The sequence below is a fragment of the Dysidea avara genome, chromosome 11, assembly GCF_963678975.1.
Source record: "Dysidea avara chromosome 11, odDysAvar1.4, whole genome shotgun sequence".
In the NCBI taxonomy this organism is placed as follows: domain Eukaryota; kingdom Metazoa; phylum Porifera; class Demospongiae; order Dictyoceratida; family Dysideidae; genus Dysidea; species Dysidea avara.
This window is the reverse complement of record NC_089282.1, coordinates 13,251,941-13,279,937: the sequence shown is the minus strand read 5'-3', so window position 1 is coordinate 13,279,937 and position 27,997 is coordinate 13,251,941. Positions and strand designations below refer to the sequence as shown.

Below are 27,997 nucleotides of genomic sequence, written 5' to 3'. Positions count from 1 at the left end.
CCAATGTATAGTCATGCATGCATTTAAAATTTTCTTTTTTATACTCCCCTGGCTCCACCTTGGTAACAACAATATCACCTGGATAACTTGCACACTCCAATTAGGTTGGAATGTAAGGCAGAATCTTGCAAAGTTGGAAGCTATAATGTTTCGACAATAATATAAGAGAAACTGCATCTTCTCTCTCTCTAATAGAACGCACACTTGTTTAAACATGGCATAGCTGATCATGTTTTATATACTCGAAGTATAACAGCTATAGTTTCAAGGTTTCTCTGGTAGCCTAGCTAGCTTCAATCAAATGTATGCAACTACATAGAAAGTTGCTAAAAACCTTAAAGGGGTTAACTACAGTATGTATGTATGGAGTCATTTTATAACCACCATGCATGCATGCAGGTGAACTATTTTATTCACTATTATGGTACAGATTTAACACACTGGGTACATAGGTATATTTTTCCCTTGGTTGGACTTTTACGTATTATATTGAGAATTCATGTACAGACAAAAGGGTTAACAAGGCAGCCATTCACACTATTAAGTGGACCTCTGCTTGGTAGACCTGGTAACACATAACATGTTCCAAACTAAATAAGAAGCCAAGATGTTAAGTTGTGGCAAGTTGGTAACACATAACATGTTCCAAACTAAATAAGAAGCCAAGATGTTAAGTTGTGGCAAGTTTTTCTCAAAAACACAACACGTTTTATGTGATGTACCAAAATTTACCCTTGTGTAGGGCTATATTAAGAAATTTAGTAGGAAATATTCCCACACTGTTAAATTTTGTAAGAAAGGTTCCTACACATGGCACAATGTGTAGGACATTTTAGGAATAATCCCTACATTTGTAGGAACAATTCCTACACTTGTAGGAATTATTCCTACACCGCAAGAAGATGTCTTACACTTTGCTCAATGTGTAGGAATCTTTCTTACAAAATTCAACAGTGTGAGAATATTTCCTACAAAATTCTCAATAAAGCTCTACACATGTAGGAACCATGTTCCTACACAAGTGTAAAATTCCTTCCTGCACTTTACCCCAAAATTATGATTTCTTATTTAATTTGGAATATGTTACATATGTAAACTGTTTTAAAGATCGCATACTGATTATCATTAATTTCAGTTATGCTGAGAGTTGTGTTTATCATAGGACATTGTCACCATATGAAAAGTGTCCAGGTGACTACTTTATCACCAATCAACTGAAGAGCACCATATCTACACTCCAAGCATGCTCACACAATTAGAAGTAAATTTAATTTGTAAAGTTCATAAGTTTATTAATAGAACCTAATACAACATATATACAGCTGTGACCAAAATACTCTAATTGAAGAGTCACGTTCATTGGATGGAGTACAGTTCATGCTAGTATATAGGTAATAGTCAGAGTTGTTCACAACATAATAAGTAATAATAATTATGTACTTTAACTTCTTTATGGTAAGGCATGAAATCAAACCCCCACTTTTTGTATCAGTATACTGTTTAGTCACAGTTTCATTTATTTTTAATATTGATGTACACGGTAATAATAAATTAAATTACAACATTATTCTGAAGGAGATTTGTCCAACAGCAGCGACTGATGATCAATATTCTTCAGCTCTTCGATGAGGTCACCTAGATCAAGATACAGCGATACACAAGTTATCTAACCCCCTTGGGATCTACCTGGATTCAGAACATAATAAAGGGCAATCACAGCAAATCACCAGGAGTTCATAAATGCAGGTCTCAAAAACTTTACATTTAAAATTAATGGCTTCCAAGACCACTTGATATTTCATACTTTTCCACATAAAAACTTTAAACTCATGGTAATACTAAATAAACCTCACGAGCCACTGAGTGCTCTATTAGAGAAACAAATTTAATGTTAATAACTTCCTTGGAAATAGCAAACTCCAAAGATCACCTGACATATAAACGTAGGCAACCAAGTATCTAACTATTGGTTGAGGAAGCTTTACTGCTTAGTACAATCCAGGCTTCAACCCACAATATTAAGCTGGGAGCATATGATTTTAGTGGTTCTATAGGATTATGAGAGAGGATTACTATGAGCATGTGAAGCATGAGGTTTCTATGGGTATCCCCCCTCCCCCACAGGAAAGTTTTGAGAAATTAGATGTGAAGATGCACGATTTTGATGAAATTTTACTGTGATGCCATTGAATATTGACCATTTGGTTATACAACTTTGGGAAAGATCATCAATTAATCATTTTCATTTGTAACTACATATCAAGGCTTTAGATATAAACCTAGGGATAGCGATAGTTAACCTGGGGGTGGAACATTACTCAACCCCTAAAATCTCAATATACAGTATGCATGGATATTTCACTACATGTACGTGGCCATGTATAGAGTCTACAAGTGTATTTTAAACTCAGAACCTGTAACAACAGCACTCACCACTTTGATGCATCTGCAGCATAATATCAGCCCCACCCACCAGTTCTCCATTCATATACACTTGAGGAAAAGTGGGCCAGTTACTGCAAACACAGTAAGCTATTCTTAACTACATCAATAGACCAGTCAGTTACTTACGAGTACTGCTTCATTCCTTCCTTGAACTCAACATCCTCCAGTACATTATGATGTTCATATTGGTCCACTCCTTTAGAAAAAATTGTCATAATATTTTGCAAGTGTACAGTGAATCATGCATTATAAACAAGGGGTGAAACCTGTTCCATTCTATGGGTAACTACAACATAACATTATTCCCCAGAATCATGTCAATATATTACAAAGAGAAAAATAATAAAGGTCCAGGTTCATACACAAGGAAATATGGCAACAAAAATTACAGGAACAGGAATACCTCACCGTGCATGTGAAGGATCTGTACCACAAGTCGACTGAAGCCACACTGTAGACACCATGGATTAGCTATGTACACTATAGTAATGGCTGTCACCTCACCATCGGCGCTGAAGGATCTCCCTTCATGAACACAACTAGTTTCTTGTCCTTCACCAACTAAAGGAATAATGGTACTTAATTGTATCAGAACTCTTTCTCTAGCTTGCATGGCAAATGTATTATGGCGTAAAATAACGACAAATTAATGTATGATGTTTAGCAACTGTTGCTTGTCAGACATCTGTGAGATCAGAAGGTGAATCAAGACTACAGTCACTTTCAATGGTTCAACGGTGACCTTCACTGGGTTAGTCGCTTCAAAAGTCAACAAAGTATTAAAACACAAGACTTATGTACAAAAATGGCATGTTGTATTTGTCTGCCTTAAATCTATTATATGCTAACCTTAGTAGGTGACTAAATAAGAGTCTTCACTACCATTTACCTTACCACTGAAAATGGACCTCGCAAATGCCAGGCAAGGAACGGTTAAGTGCAGGCCACAATACTTTGCGTGCAAGCTCTTGCAGTATGTGCTTGTTTATCCGTATGTGTGTATTGTATGTGTGTGCATGAGTGTAATACATACAACCATAGATAATATACACCTTATTATCTATGATACAACACACATGCACATGATAGAAAAACTTTTAAATAACGATATTGTTCTTTATTCATGTCTGATAACTATAGCTCTTGATTTTCAAATTTTAAAAACACACCATCTTTGTTTCTTACAACGAAGAAATAGGCAGTGGAGAGGGCGTAAAAGTGGCTAAAGTTGTAGCCAACAAAACACTCAGGTTGCTTGTCTAGGTAAAATGGTAAAACAAAGCAAGGAAATAGCTGCTAAGTTAAAATGCCCCTCTACTTATAACACAAAGGAGGGGTGAATACATGTTTATCCTGGCCACGATCCCGGCGTTGTTCATTGTCGAGACTTTTACAGTGAACAGCTTACCCCGTCGTAATACTTGTTATCATACTTTGGCGCTCCGGATCCGTTTGAGTACCATCTAGGAATCAACACGGATGGCTGCCTAACACTGGCTACTCGGAGTGACAAGGATGCTCTAGGAGCTAGATACCTTGCCAAAAATCCAGACATCTTAATTAAAGCCCACTGTTTTAATAAATGCGCACCTTGTATGATTGAAGTGGGTCGGGACACAGATGGTACGTAATATCAGGATATACTATCTATGGTCGGGACCATGTGGTGAAACGGCATCGTCAGCAAGAAAAGAACTCGTGTGAAAAGGCACTACTTGTAATTATGCACCTATCAATGTTATCCCCCACCTACCCCCTCCCGGGCGTAATGGGGGAAATGGTGGGGATTTGACTTTTTGAAAAATCAAATTCTCCACCCATGGGGGAACAACTAGTGGTCAAATCTCCATGTAGTATGGCTTTTAGGTACTTTAGGAAACAGGTCAATTCCTTTAGCTTGCAAGTTAAAACAAACGCCTAAAATTTCGAGCGGTCAAATGCCCCACTAGTGGGGCAGAGTTTCAGATCAAATCAGGTCAAAATCCCCCACTAATCCTCTAGTAAGCCCGGGAGGGGGGTAGTGGAGCTTAACATTGATAGGTGCATTAGTCAATGGGTATTTGAACCCAAACACTCTAATAGAGCGTTCATCAACATTCAGGTTTAGTACCAATCTCGTGTTTGATGTGTCTGTCTGATTATTTTGTGGATCCTATCCTAACAATCAAAACTTTGTTATGACACCACAGTAATTGCAAGGGGGTGACACACAGGCACTCACTGTAGGTAGATCTGTGACCACGGTCTAAGTCAAAGGTCAAGACCACCAAAATCGTGCCAATCAATGGTCAAGGGTAAAAGCTTCCAACCCACAATCGAAAAGTGCTGAAATATTATTGCTAAGTCACCGGTCAAAGGTCGAAAAAGGCTCTTAGTCACAGGTCAAAGTGAAATTTCAGCCGGTCAAGACTTTGACCGCGGTCGCAGACCTACCTACAGCACATACCTACGTGACACCCCCTTGAATTGTCATCATTTGTATGGGTCAAGAGTCCACTCAGTTTAGTCTTGGTGGTATCGCTGCTCAACTGTAGCTATTACAATAATGTTGTTCTACTGAATATCTCTCTAGCTGCAAAATTTGAAGAGACAAAATTTAATATTTTTACAAAATAATTTACTCTGATAAGTTGCTTTACATCAGTGCTAAATCTTTTATGAATTCATTTCACGAAGTATTTTACAAAGCAGATCCTCAAGTTTTTAAATTTGTACACGTAGCTATCCATACAGAATATTACAGAATGAGATTATAAAAGAGATTAGCATCTATAAATGCTTAAGAAAGTATGAGTATTTAAAGTTAATAAACCTTTAGGCCACTCCAAGTTGGTATACCAGTTTCTGCATGGTCCCTTGCCCACATCACTAATATAAAAATAGTCATTGCACACTAGATAACTGCTTCCTGGAAAGTGTTGTTGCAAATAATCTTATATGTGGTTTGAATGGCTTTATAGCTGCATTACAGAAGCCATTCAGTTTGCATTGTTTATGTGATCAAGAAGCTGTGTCCAGTAGTTTTAACCTAACAATAAAATCATAATGACATAATGATGAATTCCCGCCTGCATGCCCCTTTCAGAGCCGTGAGCAGGGCCAGAAACCGGTATACCAATTGAAGTGGCCTTGACTGTCAAAAAATCTAGCTTAAGTGAATGCAGAGAATTTTATATGGATCTAAGGCTCCATTGGTACATACCTAAACTGTTTGCTGGAGAATCAAGTCACTCTGCTTTTTTTCTGCATTCAGAGTTTAGCAAGGAGATTCTGAGTCCCTGTGTTTATAGGCTTTAACCTTTTGTGGCGTAAGATAGCTATTCCACGCAATAGCTACATGTACCTAACTGACAATTAGCTACTAGATTACTTTGCCTTTAGTTATTGAAAGTTATAGAGTTGCTTAATTCCCAACAAACAAGTTATCAAAGGATCTGATTTTTGCAGGTGCCTAAATTACTTGGTGTAATTTCATTTAGGCCAGGCAAAGTTGACTCCCAGTTTCTCATCACCCGTCTGCACCACTTTCCACCCTACCACCTCAAACTTTATTATTGCTGTATTTGATCATGTGCGCAAAGCGTTTCAACGCTGAGACAGACTAGCCGTCATTTAGACAAAGAAAACATTTCTTCCTGCTCTAGAAAGGTGGTAAAGTGTAAACAAGCATTAGCTTTGAGAAGGCCTTTGATACTCATTACAGAGACAGATAACCTGTGATTTGGGTACTTCCTCCAATATTAGACTATGATACCCATAGTATGCTTTGAAGTTTGGTCATTAATAGATACCCTTTTTTGTATGTTTTCTTCACACTAGAGTGTGAAGAAAACATCACTGGATAATAAAGATGATTGTATTCATCTAGGAAGCCTACCAGTGAGTTGTGTTAACACTAATTCGATCAGGAAGCCACCATTATTGGCAGTGACCAGAGCCGTACGAACGCCAAAATCCACGGTATCTTCGCTATTTTAGAGACCTCAGTTTGTGCGATAGCCTACACAAATATGACCGCCCATCCACATCAAAAGAGTGGCTGATGAGGAACCGGTGATCTACTTTGCCTGACCTTACAAGGGGGTGTCACGTCGGCTCACGCTGTAGGTAGATCTGCGACCACAGTCAAAGTCTTGCCATGGGGAAATTTTCACCTTGTGATTTATCATCTTTGATCTGTGACTTGAGCGTTTCTTGTCAAACTTTTGACCTCCACTTATTTCTCTATTTTCCTATACGCACCTGCACTTGTGACCTAGTATAATACTTTCTTAGTGCATGCTACCAGCAGCTGGGAGAGAAAAATCATTATAATTATGGCGAAATGCCTGTTGGAGCTTTAAAACATCTTTTTGGAGATCCTTACTTCTTGTGAGTAACGTATAATTCTGTAAACTTGATAATAGCTACGTATAGTTTTTGATTGTGGGTTGCAAACCTTCCGTATCGTCTTGACCCAATGTAAGAGCTATTTTGTGGCCTTGACCGTTGACTTAGAGTTTGACCGCAGTCACAGATTTACCTACAGCAAGAGCCTGAGTGACACCCCCTTGCCTTAATTGACATGCATGGCAGAATTCAAGTGTATAAAATTTAAAATTTGGCTGAAAACACTCTGGAACTAATCATGAGTGTGCTGATTACCAAACTACCCTGCAGGGGCAGTCGTTATTGTGATTGGGGGGGGATAACTGATCAGGTATGGAGGAGAAGGAGGAGGTGGGACAACTTTTGGAAGCCCTAACTATTAAATGTTGTGATGCCTCAAGTGGAGGCAATTCATTAAAACAAGAGTTGACAGTCAAGTCAATGACAGTCAAGGTGATTTAGGCAACGTGTTACAATCTCCTAAACAGATAAAAATAGCTAGTTATGTATACAAGCAACAACTTAGAGAAGACTTGGCATGGTGACAAAGGTAACTCGAGAGAAGTATATAGCTAAGGAATTCAATCTGGGTTCAGTATGGCTAAAGATAATTCTCATTTTTGTATACCTACACTTTAAGGAATTAACACTGACTTGCAATATTGCTCTAAATCTACTCTTCAGTTGGTTGGAAGAGAAGATTCCCCTTAGCCAACCAAAGGGTTTCAAGACCCTTAACCACTCTTAGAACTTGGAAGGCTAAGTATTCAAAATACACATAAAAACTGATAATTTCTATAACAATTACACTTACTACTGACCAAACTTCAAGTCAATAGCTTTTTCTAATCTGAAGTTATGAATTATCAAATTTGGTGATTTAGATGTGCATGGAAGACCCCTTTTTGCAAATCCGGTCACATATGCCTTCCTGTTACACACATACTAAAATATATAATTTGGAATACTAATAAAGATTTACATGCTGTGCATAGCTACATCTGTTTTAACATGATTGAACATTGTTATCAATGAGTCATGACATAGCTACGTTCAAATCATCCATTATATCCTTTTGATGATAGTTTGTTTTACATTGGCCAGTTCTTAATAATACTATGTGTGGCTGTACAATTACATATAAAGCATGTGGTTTACAATGTTTTCTGGTGATGCATGTTTATTATTAGTGCCACTGATGGACTGTATGACTGATCATGTAGCTATGAACGTGTCACACTTCATTGCCATGATAATCCCCCCATATTGTTCTTTTATGGTGTAAATTTAATTGTTACAGATACACTTATTATACAATTTTTACTTGTTAAACATCTCAACCTGTGTTCATCTAGTGACTAGCTATTAGCTGTATGGTATAAACGTATCAGTTTTGGTGTTAATCCATGTAGTCATGATATAAGTCTCTTTCATGTGTGGTCTATACAGAATAAAATTCCAACCACGTGCTGGATGACAAACTTAATGTTATAATAAACACACATCAAATAATTGTGATAACATCATGGGTGTTGTGGATATGATAACAGCAACATGGTAACGTTATGTTTGCTATAGATACCACTGAAAACAAGTGATATCTTACAAGTAAATGTGATAAAAGTTATCATTTACTATTCACAACACAGTGTTTTCAATAGCAACTAGAACACAAGATACTTCTTTACAACTTTGTTTTTAAACTTTTTTAATGGTGCCAGTATATATGTAATACATTATGAACTGTTGTTAATTCTTATGGATAATTAGAACTGTTAATTTGTTTATTGTTAGTTGTACATGATGATGTAACCTTGACTTTAGTGTGTGATCGTATAAATAAGCTGGAGCTGGCTACCAGCTTTGTCTTCTTCAGTTGTTGAGTTATATTGATCATTAAGCTTTTACAATTGATATTTGGATTCACTGCATAGCACACAATATTATTGAGTCCAAGAGCAAGTGAGAGAAGAAACTACTGGTGTGTGTGCATGCGCGCACGTGTGTGTATACTATCAGACGAGAATGTATCAGATTACACTATAAGGAACTATACAAAATGACTTACAGGTTTAATTGCGGTGTTCACCGGTGTAACTATTAATTTTAACAAATAAGATACATAACATGTTTTGATACATATATCCATGCATGCATAAACAATATCTACACATGTACAGTATATAATTATGCATGGTATTCCCTGGATGATGGGAGGATATATGGCACTGTTAATGTACCATGTAGTCAATATGTGGTATGCAGTGCTCATGTATGGTACAGCTTTGAGAAATACATGGTCTGGATCATGTAATGACTATAAGTGACTTCCCATGCAGCAACTTTCTAAGTCTATGTATTTCAATGGCAACAAAGGAGTCAAAACTTTTGTACAGCCCTATATCTACATGTATTACTTTACCGAGAACTGAATGTTTTCGTTCCATTAGAATTGGGCCTAGTGATAAACACATGCATCCTATTTCTCACAGCACTGAAAATCTATAGTCACTAGGGATCAGAATTCCACTAGCTATACAAGTGTTTGTATGGACATTCACTTGCAAATAAAATACATTCATATATTATAGGAGCCTGCATGCATGAAGCCACATCCACTTTTACTTTACCCTAGATACATGCATGAGCTGGGTCTCTCATAGTTGGTTCTAGTGTAGAAACATATTATATGCAATCACTGACAGCGAACTCCTTGTGTATAAAGAATGGATTGGACCATCAGAATTGAACTGACAGTAAAACTTAGACAAAAAAAGGGTCACTAAATGAAAAAAAAAAACACAAAACTCAACGGGGGCTTAAACCCTGGACTATTGAAACTGTAGGCAGTGGGCTTATACCACTATGCTACTGCTGCTAGCTACCCACTACCCCTACTTTTCTACCTTATAAATGCTACTCACGTAGTAGTCTCACTATAATACAGTAAGAAGAACGTAGCCTAACGGTGAAGAAGAAACCAAAGCTGAACCCAAGCCTATTATAACCCTAACACTAATGTTACTACTCGCGTCCCCTAAAGTCGAATGCTCGCGAAAATAAAAAACCTTTCGGTTCAGTAACCACTACCTTTAATATTATGTAGCTATTGGCCTGTATAAATTAGAAAATTGACATTTTACCTATAGCTGTTTCTCTGTGCTGTTTAATATCTCTCTCATTAAATCATGTGAGAAGTAAGTGGATAACAAAATGTACTATGCACCCATGTACCACAGGAAAAGTATCTGAGGAATAGTATGTAGTGTTTTGCAGATCATTTTTCTGTGCTATAAAACACTCAGTAGAATTATGCATAACATTTTACTGAAACAAACCACAGTAATATAGTGCAAACAATTTCACAGGACATTAAACAGTACTGGGGAATATAGTATAAAATACTACATGATATTTCATTGTGGAATTATGACAAAAGAATATTGCGAGTAATTCCACAATGTATTCTCACTTTACAAATAGTGATATAATGACTATAAAATAGTGTACTTTATTTCAGTGAATTTTAGTGCATTGTAAAATGCTTTGTAGAATTCTATTACCGCATGTATGTGTTCATCTGATCATGAGGCTTTGAATATTAATTATCTTTACAACATCAACACACACAGAGCTATAATCATATAATTATTTATTATAGTAGTTCATCTAACTTGCATGGACTGTGGTAGTATGCAAATCATCGTGGACTTGATTTCAGTATAGGGCTATGATGAATCAACAGCAGCAAAGCACCTTTGTATAAGCTGCCATGCACGATCCAATCCAAAGTAAATGATCACTAAACAATGTGCATGCTACTGCATGTGGACAGAGTCACCAACCGAAAACTGAACTTCCTGGCTTTATACACCAGTGTTCTGAAACTTCACAAGATGGTAAATATTCAACCTTCCATTCAAATCCCAATATGAGTATATTCCAAAAAGCATCAGCTTTTATAGAAAGTAACATGATTCTAGCATATGTGCATGGCATTGCATTGAATGAACAACTGAATGCAATCATGAGAGTGTATAAGTATGCACACAAAACATGATTGTTTGATCAGGTACCATCACCATTAGCTACAATTGTTGGCTTTTGTCCACACCATAGTCAACTTCATATTGCTGTCAAGTATGGCCATGGATATTATATGCTACCTATGGTATGGCATACTGACTGGTTATGTTGCATGGTTGATTCCTTGGTTCTCCAAATCGTCAGTCTTAGAATGGTGATAAAGACTCGTGTAAAAGTACTTTCTATTAGTGTTAGTATTGTAGTGATGTGATCCCTACACACACCATGTCCACTTGCCTCATCTACAATAAATAATCATGTCATAGACATAGATGATCTGTACGCATGCGCACAGAGCATACATGTATTCCGAGATGTATTTTTGTGAAACTTCTTCCTGTTTTCATTTCCAAACACTCTGAAATGTCTCTGCACGGACTGAAAACATCTTGCTGTTTGCATAAACCATCACCAAAGGCTTCCAGAACGACGAACTTCCGAGAGTCGAGCAGTTCACGTGATCGTCACCATGACAGTAACCACGTGATGGAAACGGCGGGAACTCAGTTCAAACTGATGAAGACGTGGACGTTGTGCAGGATGTTTGAGAGAAGGCCTAAACTTCACGAGGGTATTCTTTTAAGTCTGGACGTTTTGATGGCATAAATAAAGGAGATGTTATAGTTCTTCAGTGATGCCAGACGGGATAAAACTGGCCGGGCGGCACTTTAGAGAGGTAAGTTGCAATTGTGACTGAACGATGCAATTCAATCTAATTTTTATGCATACATGCACTTTCATTTGTATAACTGAAAATTTATTGTTAATGGTAACCCTATAGAATAGCTGCCATTGAAGTAACACAACAGGTGAGGTGATAGCTAGCTAATGCCTAACTTGTATGGTTGTAGAATGTAAAAATTTTAGGTTGTAGTGTTGGCTAACCAACTTAAGGATCCACTTCATCTGGTAAGCGAGCACATCAGTTCCTATTATTGTGTATGCATAGTATGTCATTGCATAGATACTATAGTATCTATGGTCATTGCAGTGAGTCAAAATAAAATCTGTTTGGTGTGGGTGTACAAAAACCAGAAGAATGCTTTGATCTGGAGTGTATTTGAAACTATTGAAGTGTGTAGATGTTCCATCGAAGGAGTCTCCGTCAATTAATTTGTTGATGTTCCATTGAAGGAGTCTCCGTCAATTAATAATTTATACCCAAATGAGTGTTCTGAATAAAAAATCTAGAACAATGGAAGGATTTCAGCACGAATAATGGTTGTCTAAACTTTGTGAGTTATTATTTAATTATATGCACAGCTGATTATATTATTATACTGCAGGGAAGAGCTATATTTCTGAGGCTATGGCCAATTTGCTGAAGATTTTTTATTCGAGCCACACATTTGTAACAATAGGGATTTGTATGTGGAGAATTCTTCGGATGATCCAGATGGAACATTGTTGACTACTAAACAGACAAAACATTTGTTGATGTTTACTAAACAGGCGGAACGCTTGTTGATCTCTTCACAGATGGAACATTTGTTGATGATCACTAAACAGACGGAACATAATTTTACTAAATTTGTTGATCACTAAGCAGATGGAACATTTGTTGATTACTAAACAGACAGAACATTTGTTGAACACTAAATGGACAGAAATTTGTTGAACACTATATAGACGGAACATTTGTTGAACACTAAACAGATGGAAATTTGTTGATCACTAAACAGACAGAACATTTGCTAATCACTAAACAGATGGAACATTTGTTGAATACTAAACAGATGGAAATTTGTTGATCACTAAACAAATGGAACATTATTTTGGTGATCTCTAAACAGACGGAACATTTGTTGATCACTAAACAGACGGAACATTTGTCACTAAATAGATGGAACATTTGTTGATCACTTAACAGACAGAACATATGATTACTAAAGGACAGGACTATAGCTATGTACTGATGCAGGACATGTTGTATTACTGTATGCTTTTAGTTTTGGTTGTATTTTTGTAAGTTTTTTGTGTCATGAAAATTTATAACAAAATTAGTAGTAAAACTGCAATGGGAAATTCTTCAATGGTTTTACAGAAAATTTAACAAAGGAAATACAATAAGTTTGTCAGATGATTTGTGATAAGATTCACAGAAAAATGCATTGCAAATTCTATAAACAATTCTACAATAAGTATCACAATAGATTCCTTAGGTGATATTACTTGCTATAGTGTATTCAATTGGCCAACAATTCCATAGAGTATGTGGATAGACATATTTGTTGTAAAATCTTGCATATTATTTATCAGTAACTTTTCCTGTGTACGTATGTAGGGTCTGCAACGCGAAAAATCGATATCCTCCAATCAACTCAGTACCTAACTATTGTCATGTGTTAGGCTAAGTGTAACTTGAATAACACCAGCGTGGCAGCCAAGTTTGTCACTTTCTTCTGGTAGAGAATGATACAAATGTCTTAAAACCACGTGATTTTTCGTTGCAGCAGTTCGTAGGATTCTTTGTATGCCACGATATTCACTTTCAAACATTGTCCAAGTAGTCTATCATCAACTCAAAATAATAGTGGTTTGATTTTATTGGTCAGTTTCTGGTGGCAGCACGATCTGTGCAGCTTTTTGGCGACAGACAAAATGTTTCTTCCTCTGGAGCACAGGACAAGCAGAGCAGCAACTGCGCCGTGGGTCAGCAATGACCAGTACTAGGTAAAGTACCTGCATGCAGAGTATGGTTATAATTGAAGCTTGTTAGCCATCTGGCTGAGCCACCTATATGCTGAAATTCGGCCAAAACGACGCGATTTGTGCAAACAAATACCAGAATGGCTGATACATCAGTGAGATAGTCTCCAACAGCAAGGATACAAAGCCTATAAACACCTAACAATGCGGCTATCTCGCCCAGTCAACGCATAGAGCAATCCAATGCACGAAATAGGCACTCACGTGATCTATATTCAAATCTCGGAAAATACAACCATGATCTATTCCAATAACCTTAAAATCACTTGGAATCAAGTGACAATCAGTTTGTGTGCATTACGTCTAGCATCTCGATTAGCCCAGCAGTCTAAGACTCTCCCTATGATGCCATCACAACAGCGTCCCAGACCACGCCTGAGCGAACAATTAGCAGAAGTATTTACAAAAGGAGCACACTGCGTGGTCCCTATTCAGAAATGAAAGCGATTTCATGGGTATCTCCGCGATTTGAATTTCGATCACGTGAGTGCCTATTTCATAATAATAATACTATTTGTTTGCTGTACAGAAACTTCCATATGGAGTATATAGTACAACAGATTAAATTAAGAATAAATTGTAGTGATTGTACTTAGCTATAATTAATACATTGTTTAAATGTGCTTAAGGTAGGTGATTCCACAGTACTGCTAGATAGGTTATTCCATAATTTAATTGTAGAGGGGTAATAAGAGTAAAGGTAAGAGTCTTATTCTTATGAACGGTCCCTGTTAGACAAACTACGTTCTAATCCAAAAGCGGTGTACAGTTGCATCAAGTCTAAACAGAAGATTAGACCTAGTATTGGTACATTGATAAAGAGTGATGGTTCTCTCACTGCTGATGATCAGGAGGTGACTGAAACCCTAAACCAATTCTTTGAGTCAACATTTACTAAAGAAAATTTATCTAGTATGCCTGTTCCCTCCTTTGTATCTGAAGATAGTATTTGTGATATTGACATAACAGAGTCAACAGTTCTTCAGAAGCTACTTGAGCTCAAGGTTAACAAAGCTCCTGGCCCAGATGGTATACATTCTTACGTCTTAAAAGCTTGTGCTAACACACTTTATGTACCTTTAACCATTCTGTATTCTCAATCCTTATCTAGTGGTGTCCTCCCTGATGAATGGAAACAGGCACACGTTGTTCCTGTTTTTAAAAAGGGTCAAAGAAACCAAGCTTCCAACTACAGGCCAATTAGTTTGACATCTTTAGTTGTTAAGATCCTGGAATCTATTATACGTTCTGAATTGGTAACCTTTCTTGATGGGCAAGGCATACTTAATGGTGAGCAACACGGTTTTGTTAACAGGAAGTCCTGTTTTACTAACTTGTTATCAACTTTTGAAGAGTGGACTTCTGCTTTGGATCAAGGATTTGGCAATGATGTCATATTTCTAGACTACAGTAAGGCATTTGATTCTGTACCTCATCATAGATTGATCTCCAAGTTGGAAGCATTTGGTGTTCATGGTAATTTGTCTTTGTGGCTATCAAACTTTCTTTCCAACCACTTCCAGAGAGTTGTGTTGAATGGTCACTTGTCGTCTTGGGTTCAGGTGGTGAGTGGAGTCCCCCAGGGGTCTGTTTTAGGGCCCTTGTTGTTTATATTATATGTTAATGACATCCCAGACCTTATTGAAAGTAATGTAAGAATGTTTGCTGATGATACAAAAATTTATTCTGTTATTCAGAGCTTTGACGATCACCTTAGGCTGCAAAGTGATGTTGACCGATTGTTACAGTGGTCTCACACGTGGTTGCTTCGGTTCAATATAGTTAAATGTAAGCTGATGCGGATTGGTAACTTTGCTCCGTTCACCTACTCTATGCTGGACAGTTCCACCAACTTACCCTTTGAAATCACAGAAGTGCAAGAAGAAAAAAATCTTGGTATTTGGTGCACTGAAGACTTGAAACCATCTCTACAGTGTCGTAAGGCTGCAGCAAAAGCTATGCAAGTTCTTGGTTTGCTAAGAAGGTCCTTCAAACTTTTTTCTGTTGACTTGTTGACTTTTTTGTACAAAATGTATGTCAGACCTCACTTGGAGTATTGCATCCAGGTCTGGAGCCCTTACTTGGCGAAAGATATTGATCTCCTAGAGAAAGTACAGAGACTTGCCACCAAGTTATTACCTAGTTTATTTGATTTACCATACGAAACTCGTCTAGAGAGACTTGGTTTATATTCACTGTATTGTAGACGTCAAAGGGGAGATCTAATTGAGACCTACAAGATATTGAATGGTTACTATGACATCAACCCTACCTCATTTTTCACTTTGAGTAATACGGATACCACCAGAGGTCACCACTGTAAACTCATTAAATTTCGATCTCGGCTGCTAGTGAGGCATAATTTTTTGACCAACAGAGTAGTTAATTTGTGGAATTCTCTTCCTGCAGATGTTATTTCTGCACCAACCATGGCATTGTTTAAGAAGAATCTTGATGATTTATGGAGAACAACAAGATATGGGCACTCTCAAAGGCCTGCGGCCTAGCTTGACAGTCTTGTACTGCCAAGCAATTTTTGTCCATTAATAATAATAATAAATAATAATAATAATAAAGAGTCAATTCTGGAGTGTAGCTGCAAAAATCGTTGATCGTGACCTCGTGTTTGGCTTGCTGTTGGGATTAAATAGTTTCTATTATCGATGTGAACTTGTCTATGCACTATTTTATACATCGTAACTAGCTTCAAATTGTTCCGTCGCTGTTCAAGAGTTGGTAGATTCAGGTGATCTAGTATCTCAGTTACACTAGCCCAGGGTGAATAATTGTTTGTAATAAACCTTGCAGCTCTTCGTTGGACCATTTCTAACTTGTAGATGTTACTGTTAGTGTGTGGAGACCAGACAGTTGATGCATACTCTAAGATAGGACGTAGCTACCATTGCTAGATAACACAGCTTCTTAGTTTGTTGAGTGCTAGAGAGTTCATGCATTGGATTTCTCTATGCGTTTACTGGGCGAGAAAGCCATATTGTTAGGTGTTTATAAGCTTCGTATCCTTGCTGTTGGAGACTATCTCACTGATGTATCTACTATTCCGGTATTTGTTTGCAAAAATTGCATCGTTTTGGCCGAATTTCAGCATATAGGTGGTCATACATACATTGGCGTATAATGACAAATATTGTCTTTATGCTTAAAGACAAGATTTTACGCCAATCATTTCTTTAACCCTAAAGAAAAGATTTTACGCCAAGCTTGCCATTAAGTACTTAATGACAAGCTTTTACGCCACTGTCACTGGCATAAAATGCATTGCGAAAGTAACTTTACAGGGAAGTGCACTATAAAGGGAAGATTTTACGACAAGCAATTAAAAACAAGAATTTATGTGACTATCCTTACTAATCACATGATGCCTACCTAATATTACATAACTGTACCTGTAAGTATCCGTATTCTACTGTTTCATCATGCTTTCACTGCTCACTACAAATGTGCTGCCGAGGGGCGGGCGCCGCCGTACATCAATGAATAATGATTTGTACTAGTAGCCTTTCTTTAACTGCTTCCTCCAGATAGCACTTTCGTTCTATTGTAATAAAAAGAGTTTAGTAGCTGAGGCGATCTTTAAATAGAACAAACAATTGTGCGCATGCGTCATTTTTTGGCACAATGCTTCACGCTGTGTGCGAAGAAGCTGGAGTCGAAAAACAAAACCGATATACCAATGGTGGATCCAGGATGGGGCATTTGGGGAAAATGCCCCCCCTATCTTCAAGAAATTGCATACAAGATCAAGATACTCTAATAGAGCAGTCAATTACTCTAATAAAGCAGTCACAATGTTCATGAGGCAGTGCAGCTTACTTATAAAGCTATAAATAGGATTTTATTTTACATAACATACGCGATATAATATATTTAGTAAAGGATAACTAGCTATTATTGTTGTGACCTTTTTTTATTTCCTCTTTAACTTTTTTCAGCAAGGTGCCCCCCTCTTTCCAGACTTTGGATCCGCCCCTGTATACAAGGTGCTTTTTAGTGATTACACAGTTGTCTAAAAGCTAATTTGTATTATAAACATTGTAAACCTGGATAAAGAAACATTAGCTGTAGCAGAGACAGTGAATTGGTGTACTCCAGTGACTGCTGTGAGACCAGCTGCAACCAGTGTAATTTTCTGTGGCATAAACACCCAAAGCGAGTTTCACACAGTTTCAATTTCCAGTTAAGTATTTAGCTCCTTGCTGGTGTGGTGCATCCTTTGGTAATGAACTCCAATAGAAGGCTAGTCTTTGCAACGATGAAACATTAGACACCTTTGCAGATTCTAGTGTTTCAATGGTAAGCTACTAATATCACTATAGCAACTGTTCTTTGCTAGGTCTACGGTTGTAATGATACCACATTTTATGGCCAATTTGATGTGTGATATTTATTGCCGATACTACTGAGCTGTAACTAAAATTTTTTAACAGCTTGTAAACAATTACACAGCCACCTTTAGCAGCTGTTGTTTACAAAATATTATTGGTCTAGACTTCGTGATATTGGTACAGGTGTAGTATGGGTGTTGCTCAATTTTTTGGCAAAATATTGCTAGTAAAAAGCTATCACTGTTTATCTACTTGTAACAGGATTGATTTGAGTTATTAGACAAAGGCATGCATAGAATACTTTGATAATTGCAAAGTATGCAGGGCTTTCATTTAGTTTCTTACTGAATGAACACCTATAGCCACAAACATGACAAACAAATTGCATTCTTTCAGCTATAAACACTGGCCATTGTCTAGATTACTAAGACATGCATTGTTAGGATTCTTCAGTGGATAGACACCCCTCAGGAATGATGTAATAATCACCTCAGCTCTGCCTTGGTGATTATTACATTATTCCTTCAGGGTTGTTTATCCACTGAAGAATCCTACAACACATGGCAGGTACAAGTACAAATTCATTTCATTGTCAGTTAGTTATAATCTCATGTAGAAAACTATAGGTTGTTTGTAGATTGTGGTATGTTAAGTATCTACATGGATCAGTCCCATTGTGGTAATGATATACTGCTAATATGGACTGTAGTTGTTTACTGTTACCATCCATAGTGTGGACCATAGAACAGCATTCAAAAAAACAATATGATGCTTAGTGATGCACTGATAAAAGATTTTGTCAATTAGCCGATACTGAAATTCACATATATAGTGGCAGATACTGATTACCGATCCGATATTTATGTTTACTAAAATTCCATTTATATTAGGTAAAATTGTGATTTTAAAACACATATTGTTAAGAAAACAGTATTATCCAGGTCTGTAAAATTAATTGGCTAAGTAATCAGCTAAAAGTATAATGCAGAAATGTGGCCGATACATGGATGTCTGAGTATTCACCGATTAATCAGTGCATCACTAATGATGCTTCATTCTTTTGCCTGATGCAAAACTCTGCACATGTACCAGCATGTGATAGAACAGGTATGAGACTACATACAGTTTGCACCTGTGTGGTAAATTGTCATAGGGATATGTACATTACATGGCTTAGCTATATAGCTACATAGAGTTCTACTGTTCAGTTTACTTAAGTACAGTGAAATCTTGTTAATAGGGCCAGCTTTGGGACCCACAATAAGTGGCCCTATTCGTGAGGTGGACTTATTAATGAAACCTCATTAATCCAGCCATAAACAAGTGGCCTTTATTATCAAGGCTTTCAACAAATCAACACCTGGCTATAGTTGCTGTAACAGCTATATACATATACTACAAGTTTCATCATTAGGATTATTCATTACTTGAGGCACAATGGTGGCTAAAAGCATGAAGCACATTTCTAAACTATTGTCATAGATTTGGCAGATACTCAGGAGCAGCAACTTTTGCAGTGATACGTTGATTGTCTGTTCAGCTGGCCCCTTTATTAAGGGAATATTGTGTTAGCTTTATCAGTTTGATCCTGCAGTATGTGGCCACTGGCCTTATTGATGAGGTGGCCCTCTTAACAAAAATTAAATCAATGGATTTTCTGGACCTGGCCACTATAACAAGTTGGCCTTATAGAGGACAATCCATACTTGACTTCTCGCCAGTTACAATGTGGTCAAGGATTAGGTTATCGTCCTGGTTCAGTTGATATTTCTGGCAGTAGTTATGATCACACTGATCACCACAGGAAGAAAATTTTATGAGACACATGTGTCTTATCAACTGTTGTTGGTGAAACGGGAAAGATTGCTGACAAAGTGGATCGTAAAAATGCTGCTAGTGAAGGGTCAAGTGCATTGTCAGAGGCATATAAGAAGCTTGGAAGGCCTTATATGAGGGGTTGTGCAATTTCTTCATCGATCACCTACCAGTTTATAATGAGCCCATTGATGTGCAAACTATTGGCAGAAGCTGACTTCCTTGAAACTGACACAACATATAATGAAAACACAGAGCTTACTTACCTTTTCAATGCCACTGTGTTTGACTATACAACAATAAAATGGGCAGTTGTGGCCTGCAAGAGAGGTAACAAGGAATCATCTGAATTTTATTGTTTAGCTTTCAAGTTAATGTTTGATACATGTCATCAGGAGCATTCCCATTTTAAGGTTGGTGAAACTCTTAAAGGAATCATAATTGACTGGAGTGATACCAAATCCAAAGGATTGCGGGAAGTGATTGGTGAAGAAACTGCTGAACTGGTACTGAAAAGCTGTAGTGTTCATTGGACAAGATATTACCAGAAAGTAGCAGTAAGGGTGTACTGCAGTGTTTCAAAGGGAAACAGAAGAGCAGCGGTTGAAGCCTTCTGCTTAATTGCAAAGAATATAATGATTGTAGCAGAAAGCAGCATGTACTACAATTGTTTGATGTGTTGCATGACACAGGAATCATCAAGTGAAAAGCTTCGCATACCACTCTCTGAAGAGCAAATCACAATGTTTCTGGCTGTGATTGGTCAGGTGCCAAGCATTGGGTGGAATGGTGGACAAGAGAAAGCCATTTACAAATGTTGAGCAAACCATTTACGAAGATGGCTCCAGGTGTGCACCAAGAAGCACCAATGGTGTAGAAAGAGCCAATTCCTTAGCTAAGGGTGGTGACAGCAGAAAAAACCTTTGTTTTGTGCAATGCAGTCTTTGTATGAAGAAGATAAGGTTTTTGCTCAGTAGTATATTGCAGCTGACAGTGGATCGAAAATAACCTATTGATCAGAAGCATCTGAGGAACAGCGAATGAAGGCTGCAGTCAAAGAAAGGCACGACAATGTGGCAGTAAGGATAGTGCAGCAAGTTTGGGACCACCAAATAAGAAACAGCATTTTGACAACAGCCAGCAGCAGAAAAGAACTAAGAAGCGTCAAAGTAAACCAGGTAGAAAATTTGGTAATTGATAATGGAGGGAGGCATGAAGAGAAAGTTCGATACCATGATCGTGTATGGTACAGAGGATGGCTGTCAACTGTTAACCTTATCACAGGAAAATGGGTAGTCCGATTTTATGATGATGACGAGACGACAGAAGTTAATTTCCCTGACAAAGATGTGTGACTTGTCAATCAGAAGTAACTTGTGATTTTTGAATAGGGCATTTTACTTCCATCACTTTGTTAATGATTGATTAGTAGTTTATCACCAAAGCAGTATGCTAACATTTGTATGCATTGTTAACCAAAAGTTTCCTCTTTTACTCGAGATACTCTAATAGAGCTGTCAAATCGAGATAATCTAATAGAGCAGTCACAGTAGTCTTTTGAGGAGTGGTATAGCAAGCTATGTATCTAGTTATAAATAAGGAAATATAGTTGGTGAGGGCATCCATTGTCAGTAGGTGATGACTTTTTTTTTTTGGTATTCAACTTACAGCTAGGCTGAAGTTGCAATTCCAAAGTGGAACCTCCCTTTTTAAAAGTCTGGATCCGCCCCTGGTGCATAAACAATTGTTAGGAAATAGCATTCACTGACTCTTTATTATTGTATACATTTCAGCAGATATACATAAATCCATTGTTTCAGCTTGATGTGTCATATATGTTTTCTACACTATTTATACATCTTTGGAATCATTTTGAAATTACATAAAAGCAGCTATTATGTTTACTTGTTTTTTTTGTTTTGTTTTGTTTGTGTACTATTTCCCTGTTAAGCAATTAGCTATGTTTCTGACTTCCTTTTATTTACAGGCCTGCATAATAGCCTTATTACATGTCTCTAGTAGGATAGCACCTACTATGTAATTTACTTTGTTTATATGGCTTTTCAAAATGACAGGATGGAACCAAAAGGCATAGCCTGTACAAGGATGCTTTCCTACATGCGAGTAAAAAACAAGGTAGTGTAAGCAATCAATTTTCAACACTCTTATTTCTGCAAACACTACCTTTGCTTTAAACGTTCCTCAGACACAAATTTTGGCAAACATATTCCACTTGATATTGTACAGGTTTTGCTGTACCCTACGTTTGATGTCAATGGCTCCCTCCCTTGACCAGTACCAGCTGAAAAGGTGAGGAGACAAAATAATCAGTTACCATCACCATGACTCATTTGTGACCGGGCCTGCAAAAACAGGGCATGTGGATACAAACTACATCCGATCACTGTACCAGTTGTATCTCACTACTGGAAAGGAATATTTGTATTCTGTAACTTGCATCATAAAACTTATTAAATGCTTACTAAGTGCTAAAAATTGCATTGTCATAGCACAATGGTACAAAGTTATGAGTGATCAAAGGTTGAAAAAGTAGGCAAAAATCATGTGCTCACATGCCCTATTTTCGCAGGCCCAGTAACAATTGTCGGAGCTCACATATATTTGTGTTTCACATATCAGAAGATTATCTGACCACTGGCTAAAATTCTGAAGCCATCAAAAATTTGATAAAATTCCCATGTAACTATGAGTTCCTTTAATTTTCAGCATGTAAACTTGTGTAACACAAGAGTTATGAATTATTTTTGTAAAAATGCACACAAATTGTTTGATAGATCAATACACAATGGTCATTTAATAGTTTTACAGCAACTAACAGTGAAACCAGTTCCCTGCCAATGCTAAATCCTCTGCTTTATTCTTGATATCCTGGATGCTTTTATAGATAGTGCTACATAGTGTGATGAAAGGCTTGCTCGAAGTCCAATGTAGCACACTATTCATCTTATCAATTTACTAGGTGGTAGTACATTATTCTGGTCTATATTCTCACTAACCTCTGCTTTCAGTACAACTGCTATATCCACTTAAATCACAAGTTAGTCTCAACAGTTCAACCATCAAGTTCGACAGTAGCTGTGCTGTGTTTTATTATGGTATTTTCAGTGAATGCTGGAGTTAATGTTTGCCTTGGCTTGTTTCCTTTATTGTTTGGTGATCAACATTGAAGCAGAAACAGATATTAGACTGCCACAGACTTTAAAGTGATAGGCACCAAGTACCATTGAAGGTGCAAGGTTCCAAATCCATAATAACGAAAATACATTAACTGTCAATTTTCTTTATCATGAAACGTAATTAGTAGAAGTAGTATAATAGCCTTTAACACACTCTAATTTCTAATTGGGTCAGTCATAGCAAAGATATTCATTTAAAAATGTAAACATGGATCAAAACTCTGTGTGGTAACCATCACTTTTGGAAGGGGGGGGGGTTGATACAAATTGCTAAAATGTGACGGATTTGCGAAAGGGAGTCTTCCATACACATCCAATTTACGAACTTTGGAAATTCATAACTACAGATTGGCACTTGGACAGCAGTGAGCACTAACATAGCTTGATGGATGAAAAAAAATTCAGCTTTGTATTTGTCTTGAACACTAAGCTAAGATCATATAATCAGATGTGTGTGAAAGACCCCATTTTGCAAATCTGGTCATAAATATTGTCAATCATGCCACTATTTTATACCATGGAATTTTGCCGTTTCCCATTCAATAATTGAAATGTGCATTCCAGTAATTGAGTCAATCCAATAATTGACTACTTATGCTACAAGGATGAAAGATACAGAAAAGAATCCTAGACCCAGTGGTGACTTGCTAAGCAACATGCAATTCTAGGCATGCGCCAAGGGAGCCACAACAGCTGGGATCCGAGATCTTGCTTGCATTCAACCACTACTTAACTTCTCACCAATTGAATAGGAATTTCAGTGTTGGAAACTCTAATAAAAGCACACATTTGTATTCCTAGAGCTATGGTCTTGATCACAATGATTGTAGAGCTGTGTTTTCAAGACAACTATTCAGTACACACTCTTTCCATGTATTAAAATTTTATCTCCAATCTATGGCATGACAGTTGCAATGATCACATGATCTGCTGCAAAAATTATTCTAATAAAAGCACATGCATTCCTATTCTACACACTGTTATCATCCACTGATTTATCTCCTGTGGCATAAGAAAGTAAGGAAAGGGACATAAAGCATATAATGAAACCGCAGTGAAAGCATGATGAAACGGTAGAATACGGATACCTACAGGTACAGTTATGTAATATTAGGCAGGCATCATGTGATTAGTAAGGATAGTCATGTGAATTCTTTGTTTTAAACTGCTTGGCGTAAAATCTTCCCTTTACAGTATACTTCCCTGTAAAGGTACTTTCACAATGCATTTTATGCCAATGACAGTGGCGTAAAAGCTTGTCATTAAGCACTTAATGACAAGCTTGGCATAAAATCTTGCCTTTAGGGTTAAAGAAATGATTGGCATAAAATCTTGCCTTTAGGCTTAAAGACAATTTTTGTCATTATACGCCAACGTCTGCACAACCATATAGGTGGCTGAAATTCAGAATATAGATAGCTCAGCCAGATGGCTAACAAGCTTCAATTATAACCATACTCCACATGCAGGTACTTTACCTAGTACTGGTCATTGCTGACCCACGGCGCAGTTGCTGCTCTGCTTGTCCTGTGCTCCAGAGCCGGGAAGCCGGAAACATTTTGTCTGTCGCCAAAAAGCTGCACAGATCGTGCTGCCACCAGAAACTGACCAATGAAATCAAACCACCAATACTTTGAGTTGATGATAGACTACTTGAACAATGTTGAGAGTGAATATCGTGACATACGAAGAACCCTACGAACCGCTGCAACGAAAAATCACGTGATTTTAAGACATTTGTATAATTTTCTACCAGAAGAAAGTGACAAACTTGGCTGCCACGCTGGTGTTATTCAAGTTACACTTAGCCTAACACATGACAATAGTTAGGTAGTTGATTGGAGGATATCGATTTTTCGCGTTGCGGACCCTAACGTATGTAAGACATGAGAATTGATGTGAGAAAAAAGAATTGATGTGAGCGAGTCCGGCTTATTGAACCGACTTTCGGTTCAGTAACCACTGCCAATATTAAAAAGGGAATATCATTCCCAGTGTTGGGAGTAAACGCCGGTTACTTAATATTATTATATACTTTTGTGGTAACTAAGTAATATAACGAAATACGCTATATAAAAACAGGTAATATAACTCAAGTTACTTTACTTACAAATGTAACGCGTTACCTAAGTATAATATAGTTATTGTACACTAGCACTGTAAAAAATTAGTATTGAATTGCTCTGCCACAATAATCACTACTTTTTGTAGTGAACGTCACTAGCTACTTGGTGGTCAATGTAGTGACATTCACTACAAACTTAGTAGTGAACGTCACTACACAAAAATAGTGAGTATTGTGGCAGTTATTAGTAGTGACGTTCACTACATTTAGTACTGACGTTCACTAGTTTGTTTTTATGTATTACTACAAGTAACGAAGTTACTGATCTCGTATAGTAATCCACTGAGTAACGCCTAGTCACAACGAAGTAATGAAGCCTACTGAATGCACCAGCTTCTTACTTACAACCAAGATTTGCACATTGTCCAACAACGCAATTATGTCACACGATAAGATGGTAGTTTCACATGTGACAGCTTAAACATAATATGTAATATTATTATAGTTACTTTCAGTGTTGGGCAAGCGCTTACTTTGTAAAAGTAACTAGTTACATATTACTTGCAACTGAACTATTTAGTTGCAATTACATTACCCATAAAATAAAGCAACTATATTATTACATATTATATTACTTTGTTCCCACAGCCTTAAGCTGTCACGTGTGAAACTACCACCTTATCACGTGACATAATTGCGTTGCTGGACAATGTGCAAATGTTGGTTATAAGTTGAATAAGCTTCATTCAGTAGGTTTCATTACTTCATCGTGGACTCAGTGGATTACTAACGAGATTAGTAACTTCGTTACATAATAATATTACGTAATATTAGATTCGTTACAGTAACTATATTACTTAGGTAACGCGTTACATTTGTAAGTAAAGTTACTTGATTTACATTACCTGTTTTTATAGTGTATTTCGTTATATTACTTAGTTACCACAAAAGTAATCATACAGCACGATAGTAACTGTATAGTAGGGACCACAAAGGAGTAGGCGTGGCCTAGTCTCGCGTAGCCAGACCCTTTCCGCGCAGCCGCTCATCGATTGGAGATTATAAGCGGCGTGCTACAAGTGTCTGGAGTAGTTCGTGATTTAAAAAATACTGCTCTCACCAGTGGTTGGTGAGTGTTAATTGACTCACGCGATCTTTTAATCGCCAAAATAGTGTAATTAGCTACTGAAGAACGAGCTGAAGAAGACCTCTGGAAAAGACGACTACCGCCCCGTGTGGGTTTTGCCTTCTCTCTACCATTGAATCTTCAACAAGTACCGTTGAATACAGGGGCGTAGCCAGGATTATTTTGAAGGGGGTTCGGATTTAAAGTGGCCGGAATGTCTTAAGGGGAAGGCCTGGCTGCTTCCCCTAGACCGTGTTTGAACGAAAATGATGCATACACAAAATGTTCCCTTAGGCAGTAACATTAAAAGGTGTTTGTGCATCTAACTAGCTAAAACCTACACACTGCTGTTTATGCAGCTTATAGAAACTATAAACCTATTGTAAAACTAACTAATCTTCACTTCCAGACAACATACGGACAGCCAGCTTCAATTTCCTAGCACACGGAAGCCCTCACACTCGAATCCCTTAGTTGGCAATACTTCTTTCCAGCTATATACATCATTCTCAGCCGGTCTTCAGACTTGGCTTGTACTCCAATATGTTCGAGACATCACGTGACCACCACATGTAATAAATGAACAAACAATTCATCAGGTACTCAGAAATATACATCAACAATTCACAGTTCGTGCTAACCTGAGTCTAGCAGCTGCTGCCTTAAGCTTGTAATATGTCTCAACCTACCACTGAACAGTCCTTCGCCATTTCATCCGCGCCATTCATCACGTACGCAATTGATCACGTGATGTAATAGATATGATTTGTAGAGTTCAGCATTAATATATCAGCTAAAGCCTATAGAATCCTTGGACTACTGAGACGTACCTTCAGCCACTCAGTTGACATTCCAACCAAGAAAACTTTGTATTTAGCATTAGTTCGATCACAATTACTTTACTGTTCTCCTTTATGGCACCCCTACCTTATTTGCAACATCTCTGCTTTAGAAAGAATCCAACGCCGGGCAACCAAATTTATTCTAAATGACTATGTAACCGATTACAAAACACGTCTTATCAAACTTAACATACTACCACTGATGTACACCTATGATCTATATGACATACTCTTCTTCGTAAAATCAATCCAGCATCCATCTAATCATTTCAATATCAGTAACTATGTTAACTTTTGCCGCAATCCTACCAGATCCTCCACCAGTAACAAGCTTCAACACAATTTTACATCATCCAACAAACAAAGTAACTTCTACTTTAACAGATTACCAAGAACCTACAACAGTCTACCAGTACTTGACTTAAATCAACCTTTTCCCACCATTAAATCACAGTTACTCAAGATCTTCTGGCAGCATTTTACAAACAATTTTAACTCTGACAATCCTCACAGTATGCACTTTGTTTGCCCTTGTAGTACCTGCTCCAATTCTCCTCGCCCACCAAACTTCAGCAGTAATTAATCTTTTTTTTTCTTCTTGCTCTCTCTTAAAATAAGTACTTAGCTATATAAGTAAGTTTATTATTAAATACACATGTAAGTTTTAAAATTATAGGATAGTTCAACTATATACCAAATGTAAATGTATGTAATAACCTTAGCCAGCTAACTTAATTTGACTGTAATTTTATACATTCAATTGTAAATGTAAGTTGTACGTATACTTTTTCTGGCTGTGGGCACCAGTTGCCCACAGACCATTAATGCAGGCCTTGCCTGCATTAAAAAGCAGTTAAAATAAAATAAAAAAATAAAAATAATGTGATGTGACCCTCAAGAGTAGTACAGAGGAGCGCCAGTTGGAAAGTAGCTACCGGAGAGCTCCAGGGCTGTAAGATTTGGTGTGAGTTTTAATTTTTTTAAATCTGCCTCTGAAAGGG

General features: G+C 37.4%; 1 protein-coding gene and 1 long non-coding RNA gene across 3 annotated transcripts; one reads left to right on the top strand and one right to left on the bottom strand.

Moving 5' to 3' along the window:
• Positions 1-1,494: 1,494 nt before the first annotated feature.
• On the bottom strand, positions 1,495-4,039 carry LOC136238476 (uncharacterized monothiol glutaredoxin ycf64-like). Its single transcript, XM_066029006.1, has 6 exons — positions 3,854-4,039; positions 2,950-3,006; positions 2,854-2,896; positions 2,572-2,641; positions 2,434-2,516; positions 1,495-1,635 (listed from the first exon to the last, which is right to left on the bottom strand). Exons 1-6 carry the CDS (start codon positions 3,998-4,000, stop codon positions 1,565-1,567), a joined length of 471 nt encoding a protein of 156 aa, XP_065885078.1. The 5' UTR covers positions 4,001-4,039; the 3' UTR covers positions 1,495-1,564.
• Positions 4,040-11,643: 7,604 nt separating this feature from the next.
• On the top strand, positions 11,644-12,891 carry LOC136238657 (uncharacterized). Of its 2 annotated transcripts, XR_010693134.1 has the most exons (4): positions 11,644-11,708; positions 11,767-11,808; positions 11,891-12,134; positions 12,186-12,891. It is a non-coding gene; the product is annotated as an uncharacterized lncRNA (long non-coding RNA). The 2 variants fall into 2 exon arrangements; XR_010693135.1 differs by having other exon boundaries at positions 11,679-11,808; positions 11,864-12,134.
• The last annotated feature ends 15,106 nt before the right edge of the window (positions 12,892-27,997 follow it).